At 31.8% G+C, this 15,876-nt stretch overlaps 1 protein-coding gene across 1 annotated transcript in view; it reads right to left on the reverse strand.

Annotated features, from left to right (window-relative positions):
* The window catches only part of Cul5 (cullin 5), a 92,086-nt gene that overhangs the window by 23,880 nt on the left and 52,330 nt on the right, over nucleotides 1-15,876 (reverse strand). Inside the window, exons 11-12 of the mRNA XM_075370699.1 lie at nucleotides 6,050-6,222; nucleotides 160-321 (exon numbers count right to left, since the gene is read on the reverse strand). Of these exons, the coding sequence (XP_075226814.1) occupies nucleotides 160-321; nucleotides 6,050-6,222 (335 nt within the window). The remainder of the gene's footprint in view (nucleotides 1-159; nucleotides 322-6,049; nucleotides 6,223-15,876) is intronic.

Here is a 15,876-nt window from a genome sequence, read left to right on the forward strand (position 1 = left end):
AGTACATATATTAACAAAAATAACACAGCAATATTTATATGTGCACACACATGCATGCATACCACACATATACACACACACACACACACACACACACACACACACACACACACACAAAAAAAAAATATATATATATAAATTAAATATATAAATGCATACCCATAATGTTCTTCTCAGTTCAGGATCAGGTAATTCAGTAGCTAACCTTAAATTTTCATAAGTAATTCTATCATGAGGCCTCTGGTTCCATGCAAAAAGTACAGCCATTTGAAATGTGGTAACATCGACATCAAACCTTCCAACTGCATTTGAAAATGTTATCTAAAAAGAAATAATAAAAAATATATATGTTATTTTTTTTAATAACATTTTACAAGTATTTAAGTAGTATTTAATAATGTTAAAGGTAAATAATAAATATATATATATATATATATATTTTTTTTTTTAAGTAAGTTTCACAAAAACAAGTGTCATAGAAAAAACTTTATTTTATTAAAATAAACTTTCATGTGTAATATTTTTCTACGTGGTCAACATTCACGAGTAGCTTTACTATTTTTCTGTAAAATATTTTCCCACCTATGATTCAAAATGATTGATTATTTCACTTTTCAGTTCTGCCATAATTTTTAAACCTTTGTGATGCCATTATTTTAAAAGGAGATAAAGGTAATCCTTCCATGCAAGATGAAGGTGGATTTTTGAAGATTTACTAGGAAAGTTGCTTTAATTCTTGAACAGATCTGTTGCAGTGTGCAGCTAAGTATTATGATGCAGAAACAAAATTTCATTGGACAGCTACCAAGATTTTGTTCTTAATACTAGTTTTTTAAGAGATCACAATACGTATCAGCATTTGCAATACTTCCACTATCAAGCAAATATTAAGCAATCTGTTGTCCTAAAAAGTAGTGGGTGTAAGCTTTCTGTCCAACACTAGCTTAAAACTCTTGGGCCTCAGAGATGAACGCCTTTTCAGCATAAACTGCTGTTTTATTTCAACATTAGTATATGATATACAAGTTTCATGTCCAAAATCACATATAATTAAGCAGTTTACCTTATCAATTTGGTAGCACTGCAAAAACATTTAATAATGTTAAATTTTTAGATTAAACATTTTTAATTTAAAACTTTTTCCTTATGTCTATTTGTCAACAGTTCCAGCAATCACCTGGCATATAAATTTCTGTAATCCAATTTATTGATAAAAAGTTATATAAATCACTGAACGCAAAACATTGAAAAATTCATTTACAAGGGTTGACCGAAAAGTTTTGAGCCAATATATGAAGATAGCAGCACTCATCAACAAAAGTTAGGGAATGTATTCGTGCATACATTGAAAGGTACTTACTAAAATTTCAGTATTTTGGATGCTCAGTTGTTGTTTGATAATCATTTAAGTAAATCATTGTGAGTGTTTTTGTGAAAATGGAAAAAAATTATATATTGTGCTGTGATTAAATACTTGCATTTGAAAGGCAATACGCCTACGCAAATTAAAACCAAACAGGATGCTGTTTATGGGGACTCTGTCACATCATTTGTCACTGTGAAAAGATGGGCAGCTGAATTTAAACATGGTCATACCAGCTTGGTTGATGATGAGCGTTCAATACAGCCAAAAACTGCAACCATCACAAATATTACATCAAAAAATTCACCAAGTGGTACTAGACGACTGAGAAATTAAGGTTAGAAAGATAGCAGAGGCTATGGGCCTATCGAAAAAATGTGTTTGTCATATATTAACTGAAGAATTGGATATGCGTAAGCTATCTGCTTGTTGGGTGCTGTGTTTGCTCACTTTTGACCAAAAACGCATTTGAATGAACATTTCCAAGGCCCTGCTGGAGCAGTTTAAGCAAAATGAGTCAGATTTTTTGCATCGATTCATAACTGTAGAGGAAACTTGGATCCACCACTACATTCCTGAAACAAAACAACAGTCAGAACAGTGGATTGCAAAGAATAAACCTTCTTTGAAACAGGCAAAGATGGCTCCATTGGCCAAGAAAATGACGGTGACTGTTTTATGGGACAGTAACAGAAATTTTGTTTAGCGATTATCTTCAAAAACATAAAACAATAACAGGACAATGATACGTATCATTACTTAACAAGCTGAAGGCAGAAATTAAAAAAAAAAAACTACTACATTTGAAGAAGAACAAAGTGCTTTTCTGTCAGGACAATGCGCCTGCTCACACTTCAACAGTCGCCATGGCTAAAATTCACAAATTGCACTTTGAATTGGTTGACCACTCACTGTATTCACCAGATCTGGCTCCAAGCAACTTTTTCTTGTTTACTAACCTTAAAGTTACGGCTTGCTGGAAAGAGATTTTCATCGTACGAGGAGGTTATCACATACGTAAATGCCTACTTTGTGGAGAAAGACACCAGCTACTATTTGGAAGGGTTAAAGAGGTTAGAGCACAACTGGATAAAGTGTATCGACTCGAAAGGAAACTTTGTTGAAAGACAAAACTATATTTGACAGAAAAAATATGTCTTTCTATGCTAGGATTAAAACTTTTCAGACAACCCTCATAGTAATTGTAAAAATGTAAATCGCTTGTTTTCATACATTTTTTGTTCAATTTTTCAAACAAATCATCTGTGACAGTCAATCATTAAAATCTTTGTTGTGAACATTCAAACTGTGTTTTGGATTACACCATTTTTTAACTACACCGTTTTTAAACTTCACATTCATTTAACATTTCATTTATAAACATTACATATTTCTTTATGAATTTAAAAGCAGCAAATTTATTTTTCACCATTAAGAAACAATTTACTGCTTAAACCTTATTCATCAGAGGAATATTTATTTTACAACTCATTTCAATTAGCTAATGCCCAGCAACTAAGTGAATGTAGAGGTCTACTGATGCCAACAGATGACTACTAGTACAAAAACCATGTTATCCATGTGCAATTTTCAGTCAACTCCCAATTATCTGTAATATGACCAGGAAGAGGATCATGAATTTTCCAAAATCATTGCAAAATCGCACCTGATCCAGAAATAATGTTCAATAAGGTAACATGCATTAAAATACTGTACTGCAGTACAGTATTTACATGTTTTACTACATTAATATATAATGGTAAATAATAAAACAAAATACAGTACACTACACTATTATGCAGTTGGTAAAAGTAATATATCTATAACTTTATTCAAAACATGTATTAATATATAACAAATTTTCACTTTCACAAATATTGCATGTACTAGGAAATTCATTAACAAACATTCATTAAACCACAGTAGCTAATAAAAAATTTTAAAAAATACATAGACATTAAAAAAAAATTTAATAAATAGCATATTTTACTCTTTCAGATGTTTTTTTTTTTTAAATAACATGTGATTGTTTGTTGTTTTAGTAAGTGAAAACACTTTTTTTTAATTGAACTTCTTAGTTTGCATAGCTATTGCACAATGAACTATCATCCACAATAGACTATAGTGCAGCATTATCATACTCAAAACAAGCACACATTCAAGTAGCAAATGAATGAACAAGTACTAGATTCCATTTCAAACAAAATAAAGCAATTCTGATACAGCTATATTTGAAAATGAAAACGTTAGTAAATTCCTAATGAAATTTATAAAAGATCTTTCTACTTTTTGTCATTGCTTCTGTTATCATTAGAATTCAGAATCTTCAGGATTGTAATGTAAATTTTTTTTCCTAGTTAAAAGCATATTTGACCAACAAACACAACGTTAACAAGTATTTTTAGGTAATTTCTACATTAAGTACTGTTTACTTTCTTGGCTTTATTCCTTCATTATATGTTGATGCCTTTCGGAATAACTCAATCGTCAAAACTTATTGTACTGTGGAGTTATTCACAACAATTAAGTTATTCCAAAACGCATCAACATATAATAAAAGAATAAAGCTAAGAAAGGTGTAAACAGTTCTCAACACAGAAATTATAGTGTTCTTAGCAGAAAATATAATAATACATATTATCTTAATAGCAATATTTATAGGTAACCTTTTTATAATTTTACTTCATAAATGAACAGAAATACTTTTTTTGTAGTATTTTATTAATAGTGGTTATTTACTAATTATCATTTGTTTGTTATGAATAAAATAATTCTTTCTTTTATTTTGCTTATTTTAAACTTTGTTTTTATATTCACGTTTTCTTTATTCTCCAGAATAAATAGAAAATAATTTAACTACCAATATGTGTTGTTAATGGTTTTGAATGATTTTTATTTACTATTTTATTTCAAAAACTGTTTGGTATAACATTTTTTTCATTTGTGTATTTTTTCATCAGGTATCTAATGTACCTGGGCAACTGCCCAGGTACATTAAATACCTGATGACCATGCTGGGCTAAGAAGCCCTCTACTAATTCACCACCATCATTGGTGAAACCGCTATGCCACAAAAGTGACTTAGCGTTCGTTCACATGTGCACCAATAAGGATTAAACTAGTGCCAGAGAATCGAAGGATATTATCCCAGACCTCAAGATGATAATCAGCAGGAACTCTATACTGAAAATATGAACTTGCAACATACAGATGCAAGTTCAGAACATCCACATGGACCACAATGTAATGATTATTTGAGAGCTGTCGAATGAAGATGCAATCAACCTCTCTTCCATACAAAATGGTGGACATACTATTTGAACCAAAATAAAGCCTCTTCCGATGAGAAAAACCAGGCAGTTCACCAGATACAATGTACGGATGCTGTAACAGAAAAATATCCTACTCTCGACGTAGTGGTATCTCACCAAGCTCAAGTTGAACAACACAGACTCCCTGGGCATTTAACCGACCAAATCTAACCATTAAATATTGAATTGTAATACATTTCAATAGCTCTAAGATAGTGTCCAAGCTTGTGGTCTTTTCAAGAGCACTTGCAATTAATGCAAGTTGGTTCCTCTGATGTCTTAGGACACTCGTCACGCTTGTGCCCCTTGCCTCCACAATGAGCACATACTGCAGGATGATTACAGAACTTAGCCCTGTGACCATACTGCAGCACTTAAAAAAACGCTGGACATCTAAATATTCCTTAACTCGACTAGAAGAGAAGTCTATAAACAACCTACCCTCTTTAGTGAAGTTTCCAGCTTCACTAAGAAGGGCAGGTTAAAAAAGTAATACTTTATAAATAAAGTATTACCTACCTCGAAGATATCATAGCAGCACTCTACCTTGTGCCTATCCGATTTAAACAATAACTGATATTCAGACTTGAAAGAAGCCTTGTCCATCTGACTATTCTGCTCTCTAATGAGAGTCAACTCATCCTCAGATAGTTGCCGATCTATATTATAAACTATGATTCTTGGGCACCTCTTGTTGTTAGGGTTGACTTTCATATCGGACTTACCGACCTTTAGAAAGTCACAAATAACCTTAATGGTTTCCTTGTTGTCAGCAATGATGACTAACCCCTTTTTTGTTTCCTTAATGTTACAAATCTTCAAGCTCACCCTCTTTTGTTTAAGGACCACCTGAAATTCATCTTTCATCTCAATGCTGGATTTAGTGGTTGCCTCTTCCCTTAAATTTACAAAGACCACCTCTGGTTGTTTTTGAGACAGACTTGCCTCACACTTTTCTTTCAAAATATCTGCATATCATTTATGCTGAGGAAAAACTGGCTGTTGAACCAGTACTGAAACAGGAACAATCTCTCTTACTACAACCTCTCGAGTCTCAGCTGGCTTAGCAGCTAACCACTCATACCCCTCTGCCAGGGCAGTCATGATTGGCTTAAGCTCCTTTAATTTAGGAATGATTTTTCCTCTAACAGTCTTAGCATTCTCTACAATCTTTAATAACTTATCAAAGCGTTCATTAAATGTCCTAGTGAGCACAAATGACCTTCCGACACCCCCAGCCATTCTCTCAAAATCTCAGTATAGATAACAATCTTCTATATCTAAAACATATATGTTTATTTGAATTACTAATCTTGAATATCACAGTCACACTATTACACAAACCAGTACAAAAATTAAAGCAATAATAAATTACCGTTCCATTCGACATATGATGGTACCATTGCAATTTTCGTCCACTATGTTTTTTCTTATAAAAATCTTCCACTTCAGGTATATAATCTTCTAATTCTAATGGGAGAGATACAGTCACACGTTCACTACCTCTTGCCCAGGCACCAGCGTTAAGTATCTTAATATTTATTGAATCTGTAACAAAAAATAATTTCCTAAAATTATTTTTTTTATTAAAAAAAAAATCAAATCAATTAAAAAGTTCTTGCCATCCAAACATAAAAATAATTATACAAGAGCTTACACGTGCCATAATGATCTAATTGATAAATTACGTTACGATGGCTAAACAGCAAATGTATCTTAAGGCTTACGTATAACATTAACGCATTTGCTATGTAGGTTTTTTAAATTTATTATTAATCCACTAACCTCAACAATCTTTTTCACACATCTGAACAATGGGGAGTTGTAATAACGAAAAAAAAAGTTTAAACATTTTTTTTTAATTAAAGAGCCCAAATATAAATCCTTTTTTAGCTCATATACTTGTAGATCTATCCATGGGATCTGATCCTGGGGTAAAGTAGCTTTGTCTTCTCTACGGTATGAATCATGTTGAATCTGTGTACCCAATAAACTTGTGTTTATTTTCAAAAATAACTTATATCACCAATTTTTTAAGCAATTCTTGAAAAAAATCTGAGACTAAAAATATTTGTTATATAAATAAAAACAGTAATACAACAATGATTTTTAAAAATATAATTTTACTACAAAATTATTATTTCTAAACTATCTTTCTAGTTTGAAAATAAAACAGAAAAAAAAATTATACAAATTGAATCGTAATTTTAAGAAATTAAATACAAATTATCAAAAATAGAAAAGCAGAATAATGATTAATTTAGAAAAATACATTTTAAAAAAGCGATAAAAAAATATATATTGTGGTGGTTCTAAAATATACACAATATAAAATACTGAACAAATTAAAAAAGCAAGAGAAAGGATTAACAAAAACAATAATTTTCAACAAAAAAAATCACTGAAGAAAAATTGAAAAATAAATCACATTTTATTAATGTAAAAGTTAAAATTTTAAAAATAGATAAAATCATTACTAAAGATTTTTAAAGACGTAATGAAATAATTAAATAACAAACACAAAATCCTACAGAAAAAGTTAATCGCAGAAAATTAAAAACTCACCACAATGATGAATTATATAAATAATAAATAGACTGTTATTTTGATCAATACATAATTATACATTAACAGAAATGCCTAGATATGCTATTTCACAAATTAAAATAAGGAACTGGCTCAGCATTTGCACACACGGATCAAATGAAACCGTGATAAAACCTTCATTAAAGCAGTATCACAAAATACACAATTAATTATTATAAAAATAAAAAAAATAGATGTATTAAAATACATATGAATATTTGAAATACAAACAAATGAAATAATGCTAAGGTAAATATAAGAAGATAAAAATAATATAAAAATAAATAATAATAATGAATATATATAAAATAAATAATAAAAATAATTACACAATAAATCAGAATTCAAAGGACATCAATGAAAATTATTTGAGCACATATTTATGTACACACTGAAAGGATGTAAAAAGTCAGGCTTTTTAAAATTTGTTTAACTCGTTTACGTCCACTGTAGACATTTGTCTATATGTTGTAATTTTTGTTTTATTCAAATTAATATATTGTAAAATAGTAGTACGATGTTTTTGTATCGTAGGTTGGTACCTCTTTTCTTTATTACACTTAGAACATTTCCTGTACATGGAAAACTTGTATGTGATCTTTGCTTAATCGACCTCGTGAATTCCACACCGTGGCAAGCAAACCTATGTAAATACATATTTTCATCTACTTGTGCATTTTTAACTAAGTTTTTTCTTTTATGACATGTTTAAAAATATTTCTTATTACTTTTATATAAATTGTTAGTGAGAAATATATGGGATTTTTCTTTTTATTGGCAAGTAAAACTTGAATGTCTATATCTATCAATAGGGAGCTTTGTTGACAAGAAGTAAATATTTTAACACTTTTGGGTCATTATTTTGTTTAGATTGATATCGGAAGAAATTACAAATATACTGGAAGAAGAAGATTGTACTTTTGATGCTACTGTTTACATAGAACCCCCAGGAAACTATTTTCGAACTGATGGAAACAGTGATGATAAAGATGAACCAGGCGGAGAGATATCAATCATCTTTCAGGAAATCACCTTCAAACTGGTGCTGAATTAGTTTGCAAAACAATTTCAGCCAAATAGAAAAAAGAAATGATTACGAAGACGACTTTGATTTTGTCTCTTGTATCTACCAATAATAATGAATCCCCAAAGCCTAGTACATTTTCATCTTCAGTTCCTTCATCTCCAACGATTGCAAAGAAAATGGTCCATCCATCCAAATAAAAACAAATATATAAAATTCTCTCATGACAATAGAAAAACTGTGACATTGAAGATAAATTTCATATGGAGTTCACTCATCCAGATTTTTTCAGCAACGATAAATCCCCGATGGATTTATTCAATAAGTTTTTCGATGATGAAGTAACTGATAAAATCTTTCAATATTCAATTCAATTTTCTGTAAAATAGGGTAATCGGACTTTTAAATTATCAAGAAGTGCTTTAAGGCTTTTTATAGCTATCTTGTTTATTTCGGGTTATGATCTTCAATCATGTAGAAGGATGTATCAGGTGTTGGAAGAAGACGTGCATAATGAAGTCCTGTCTAAAGTGATGTCTCATAATCACTTCTAAGTGGTATCAGCCAATGATTGCATTTCACCAAAACACTTTGATAAACAACAAACAGTTATTTATCTACTAACTAACAAGATAAAAGGGGAAGAAACAATCTGGAGCTGTTGACTTTTACCAAATTAGTCATACGGTCATACCTTGAAACGTACTCAATAGATTGACCAACAGACGGGCAACTGAGTTCAAAAGTATCTTCTCAGGTGCTACTTGAAGTCCAGTACAATGGAAGGCAACATTTTCTTGAAATTAACACTAATCAAATTCATTGTGTACAATATGGTAAGGCTGCACGGAAAAAGTGCAAAGAATACAATGTCAAATTATATATATGTCGCAACAAACTAATTCATTTTTGTGAATGAATTTTGAAGAATACAGAACAGTTATCTTAACTAGTCATGCATCAAATATCTTAACTAGAAATCTGTACAGAAGAATTGAGAAGAGAGTGGAAGAAGGGAAAGGAGAATACCAATTTGGTTTCGGAAATGTATAGGGACAACGGAAGCAATTTTAGCTCTCAGATTAATAGTAGATGGAAGATTAAAGAAAAACAAACCAATATACTTGGCATTTGTAAATCTAGAAAAGGCATTAGATAACATACACTGGAATAAAATGTTGAGCATTTTAAAGAATTAGGGTCCAAATACAGAGATAGGATAACGATTGCTAACATTTACATCAACCAAACAGCAACAGTAATAATTGAAGAACATAAGAAAGAAGCCATAATAAAAAAGGGAGTCCAACACGGACGTTCCCTATCCCCATTACTATTTAATCTTTATATAAAACTAGCAGTTAATGATGTTAAAGAACAATTTAGATCTGGAGTAACAAGGTGAAAAAACAATGAACGGCATGGATGAAGTCGCTGCAAGAACTACCACATGAAAATAAACAAGAACAAAATGAAACCAATGAAATGTAGTAGAACTAATGAAGATGGACCACTAAATGTAAAAGTAGGAAGAGAAAAGATTATGGAGGTAGAAGAATTTTGTTATTTGGGAAGTAGAATTACTAAAGATGGACGAAGCAGGAGCAATATAAAATGCTGAACAGCACAGGCGAAACGAGCCTTCAGTCAGAAATATAATTTGTTCACATCAAAAATTAATTTAAACGTCAGGAAAAGATTTTTGAAAGTATATGTTTGGAGCGTAGCTTTATATGAAAGTGAAACTTGGACGATCAGAGTACCTGAGAAGAAAAGATTAGAAGCTTTTGAACTGTGGTGTTATAGGAGAATGTTAAAAATCAGATGGGTGGATAAAGTGACAAATGAAGAGATGTTGCGGAAAATAGATGAAGAAAGAAGCATTTAGAAAAATATAGTTAAAAGAATAGACATACTTATAAGCCACATATTACAACATCCTGGAGTAGTCGCTTTAATAATGGAGGGACAGGTAGAGGGGAAAAATTGTGCAGGCAGGCAACATTTGGAATATGTAAAACACATTTTTAGGGATGTAGGATGTAGGGGGCGTACTGAAATGAAACGACTAGCACTAGATCTTGGAGAGCTAGCACTAGATCTTTGGGAATCTTGGAGAGCTGCATCAAACCAGTCAAATGACTGAAGACAACAAAAAAATGAATTTGAATATTTTGAATTTTATTGAGTATATTGCATTTTACATCTTTGTAGATATTTTTAAATATTTTATTTAATTTATGTATTTTATATCTATATCAATGTTACATGTACATGAGTTTTTGATGTAAAATTGTGGCCTATTATAAGTAGAAACAGTTTAGTTTTACTTATTTATTTATTAAGGTTGTATTTGCATTACTGGTGGTATAAATAGCATGTATATTATATACTTTTGAATAAACTTTGTTTAATTATAAAGACACGATCATATAATTTTCATTGTTGCCTTTCAAGGCCACCACTGTTTTGATGTACAGAATACGTGTCCGACTATGCTCACCGTCGACATTTGTAGATACAACAAAAATTAACTATACTGTAACCGTAAAATAAAAAAATTTGTTTAAAAGTACAGAACTACATTTAAAACTAACAATAACTGAAATTTAACAAGAAAATATGACAAAAAAAAGATTGGGTACAAAGTTATTCAGTATTATTTAAAATTTTATAAAAACGTAATTTCTATAAAAGAAAATCTTTTAATTGTAATTTAAATAAATTGATAAGAAAATATTTTTAAATAGTTCAGTAATCTATTAAAAATAGCAATTAAAGCATAATAAGGCCTTTTCTCATAAGCTGAAGTAAGAAAACACTTCTGTTGTCTAGTTCAATAGAGGTGGTTACTGTTATTTTTTTTAAGAATAAGTGAATGTTCTCTTTTTTAGTAAAGATTGCATACTCATACAAATAAACACAAAGATACATTAACATTACTAATCATATATATCAGTTAACTAAATTACTACATCTAAATGATGAGGTACAGCATTAGTAAAAAGCTAGTAACAAACAAGAATACTACAATTTAAATCAACAACAGCCTAATATGCAGTTTCATATAATCCAGTACAAATGTATATAAGAGTAGTTCAATTAAAACAACTTATTTTAAAGTGGCCATACAATGATATAAACATATTTTTCTCTGAGAGTCTAGTGATCTAGAAGGCTGGAATAAAGGTATATATGTTGACATAAAGTTATACTTGTATATGCATATATATGTATACTTATATACAACATAATGGTATATTATGTTAGACATATGTTTTGATATGATGTTCATTATATCAAAACATATGTCTAACCAAGATATACAGTGAACCTAACATGCAGATCAAATAATTTTCTAAGTATTCTTAAATATGGACCTCCAATTATATTAATTTTAGTGACACCACAAAAAAACTATAATAACTGTAAAGTATGTATATCAACCCAAAAATAATGCAATGAACAAATATAATGCCCAAAAACAAAGAAACAGAGCGACTCACGACAACTGGCACTGTACGGCCTGAAGTTTCATGAAGCAGACCATAACATGTTCAGGTTCTATTAAGTGTGTAACAATGTCAGTGCAATTTGAAGACAAGGTAGAAATGAATTCGGATCACAAAACAAAGTTGTGTGACACACCATACATTAAAATAGAAACTTTAAAAGGTGATACCGTTTGAATAATTTATCAATGGTTACAGGAAGCGTACAGTGATGAAACTGTAGATCACAGTATTATACAGCATCGAAGCAGAAAAGGACAGAAAAAATACACCAGATGAGCGATGAGTTGTACTCTACCTGACCCTCTACTGCTACGAACAATATAAGCATCTCTATAGTCACCACAGTGATCGATGACGACTGTCGCATGATGGTGAGAGAAACTGAAAATGAAACTGGAATACAAAAACTGCATCCTAACCCCCATACGGTAAGACAAACCTTGTAACAATTCCGGTCACCACACCACCCCCTCCATTCCTAGCCCTGATGGGCTTTACCGAATGTCATCTTTCAGACCCTCTAATTTAATACAACACAGTCATCTGTTTTGGATCTGTCAGAATGCCTCTAATGCAAATACCTTGGTAGACAATTCCATCAGTGTATTTACACAACATACCACAATACACTGCATTTCAACAGATTTGGACAAAAAATAAATTGCGGCATGATGGGTACCACACCAACCAAACAAGCCTTAAAAATGCCCGAGAACTGTCTACATGTTATGAAAGGGAAAGCAAACAGTTCTTAAATCCAATACTGAAAATAATATAATGACTACAATAAAATACAAATATGTGAATAACCCACACCGACATCACAATGCAGTGCTCAAAAGATTCAACATTCCCTGAGACCATACAAATGTCACAAGCAGTCAAAAGTGAAGCAAATGATGATTTTCGTTTAAAATAGAGGATATTATTGCTATGGATGCTGTGCGCACAGTGATAGTGCGATTGCTACTTATAACTTATTCAATAATTTTGCTAATAAAAATTCAAAAAACTGCATCCAGAACAAAATCAACAGCAGCGTGTTAATTTTTAATGACAGTGTATGCCTGCATATCGTAAATTCCATCACTGATACTTTTGTCAATTATGTTTGAGAAATGCTCCGCCATTCACCACACAAGTCTGGTTCGAGTCCACTGGAGTTTGATCTCCTTCCAAAGCTAAAACAACCGCTCCACGGAATTCAGTTTTAGCAGTTCAAAAGAGTTATCAATCAGCTGCCATGACCCAGGAAATGTAACACCTCAACAAAGATAATCACCTGAGAGGAATTAAAAAGCTGCCACGCCACTGGTTAGCGTGCATTTACAAAAATTTAATGTGGCCACCACATGACTTCCATGTATGCCTATTAAATTACATACACACATTTTTATAAAATGAAAAGTATAATAAATCTTATTTCATTAATAACTTCTGATATTTTTACACATTTTTTTTTATTGTCATTATTGAATTATATTTATTGTAAATTTATTTTTACAATCAGAGGTTAATTTAAGAGGACGTTATTTTAATTTCTGGTCGTTTTTCACGCAATGCTTGATTCAAATCAATAATTTGTTGTCAGTAGCATTCAGTATTAACGGTATCACCAGGTTTTAGCAGCTCATAATAGATCATACCTTTCTGATCCACCAAACACAAAGCATTGTCTTCTTTCCATACCGATTTGGCCTTGAAATCTATGTCGATGGTTCGCCTGGAATTACCCATGATCTTCTACGCTTAGGATTCTGAAAATATATCCACTTTTCATCACCTGTCACAATTCGATGGAGAAATGACTTTCTTTTGTACCTGGTGAGCAGCATTTCGCAAGTGGTTTTTCGGTTTTCTTGCTGTCTTTCATACAATTCATGTGGAACCCATTTTCCCATCTTTTGGGTCTTTCTGTGGTTTTCAAACGTATGGAGACAGCTTCTCATGTTACATTTAATTGATCCACAAGTTGTTGTTGCATTTGAGTGTCATCCTCATCCAACAATGCTTCCAATTCACTGTCTTCAATCGTCTTCTACGTTCTTCATTTCTCACGTCAAAATCACCATTTTTGAATTTTTTTTATTTTAAATCACTCAAAGTACTGTGATTTAGTCACTGTAAGCTTCAACAAGCATTCGATGTGATTCTGCTGCAGTTTTCTTTAAATGGTAACAAAAAATCAATGGTGTCTGTAAATCGTAGTTTGTAGGTACAAAACTCGACTTGTTCAACGCTAATTAAAACTATGCTATTGTATCAAATTTGTATTGCTGTGAGTTAAAAATCTTTGTCAGCTGTCAAAGAAACAAAATGGCGCCAATGATGCGGTTTGACGATAACAACATTGACAGATAGGGCCATCTACGGCCAAACTCTGGTTTCATATTTACACACCTGGTAATAATAAGTAACTTTGTATTTAAGTGCATGACCCCTTTTTTATTATCGATAATAAAAAGATACTTGTTTTTTCTTCATATTATCTAGTGATTTTCTTCTTGAAAATTACTACTGAATTTTTAGATTTTTACACATAAACCACACAAAACTTCCAACTGCTACACGGCAAATAGTATGAAGAGCTGATATACACTACAGTAAATCAAATATCCAAGTATAAACAGTAAGCCTTAAGAAAAAACACCTGGTCAAAAATTTCCTTATTGTATTATAAATTTCCTTATTCTGTCATTAACAACAAATGTGCATCCAATGGTATCATTCTGTTTCAATCCATCCGTGTAGACTATTGTGTCCGGGTTTGTCTTGGAGAGAATATGGTAAAACACTTTCTGAAAGATGATAAGTAGTATTGATTCTTTATTGTATATCATAAGGTCTAACATAAAATTTATAAAATTGATTCTCCATGGAGGATATGAACATGAATAACTGGAAAAATAGAAAACAAGTCGAGATTTATAAGATGTAAAAACACTGGGTAGAACACCGATAGATGAAGTATAATGTGGATGGTCTTCATACCTTTGTAAATAAGGATTTGCAAGGACTGCATTAAAAGCCTGCATTAAAATGATTCAATTGCCCTTTAAGATGGGCAAAGTAAGATGTTAGAAGCTGGTCATGTCTAACCCAAAGTGATGATTCACCGCACTCAACAAGTATGCTAGTGACAGGGCTTGATCTAAAAGCACCTGAAGCAAGACAAAGAAAAGCATGATGTATGACATCTAACATAGTAAGCGACACAACCATAATCTAAATGGGAACGGACTAAGGAATATTAAAAACGCAACATACATGACTAACCGGCTCCCCAACTGGTGTTGCTAAGGACTCGCAGCTTATCTAGAAGTTTGGAACATTTCATTTTTAATTGTTTGATGTGTTTGACCCACATTAGACGGCTATAAAAAAATAAACCTAAAAAATTAACATCAGGAGAAACAGAAATTAATGCTCCATTGAGGAAAATTTTTGGAATGAAAGGGTCTCACAGGCGAGAAAAGACTATACATTTTGTTTTTACAGGTGAAAAGGTGAAGCCGGTAACCTTGGACCAAGCTTCACGGCGAGATATAGTGTTCTGTAATAGTCTCTCTGCTGTGGCTGTTGAACAGGATGTAGTATATATTGAAAAATCATCAACAAATAAAGAACATGAAACATGTAGCTGCACACATTTAGTAATATGTTGATGGCTATAGAAAATAAGGTGGCACTAAACACACTTCCTTGAGGCACTCCAATCTCCAAGGTGATGCTACCTTATAAAGAATCTCCAAAACACGAGCACAGAAAGTTCGATAATTTAAGAAACCCCTAATAAAAGCAAGCATATTGCCCTTGATTACCCATTCTTTAAGGGATTTAGAATATCACATCACCAGGTTATGTCATTCCTGATATCAAAGAAGACAGCGACAAGACACTTGCGAAGTAGGAAAGCATTTTGAATAGCTGCTTCCAATGACACTAAATGGTCAATGGAAGATCTTCGTTGGCGGAAACCACACTGTTCTGGAGATAAAAGGCCATGTCTCTCTACAAACATGTAAGCCTGTAGTTCACCATTCTCTCCATAAAATGCTTGTGCGGTAGCTTGAGGGA

The sequence above is a fragment of the Lycorma delicatula genome, chromosome 7, assembly GCF_047948215.1.
Source record: "Lycorma delicatula isolate Av1 chromosome 7, ASM4794821v1, whole genome shotgun sequence".
In the NCBI taxonomy this organism is placed as follows: domain Eukaryota; kingdom Metazoa; phylum Arthropoda; class Insecta; order Hemiptera; family Fulgoridae; genus Lycorma; species Lycorma delicatula.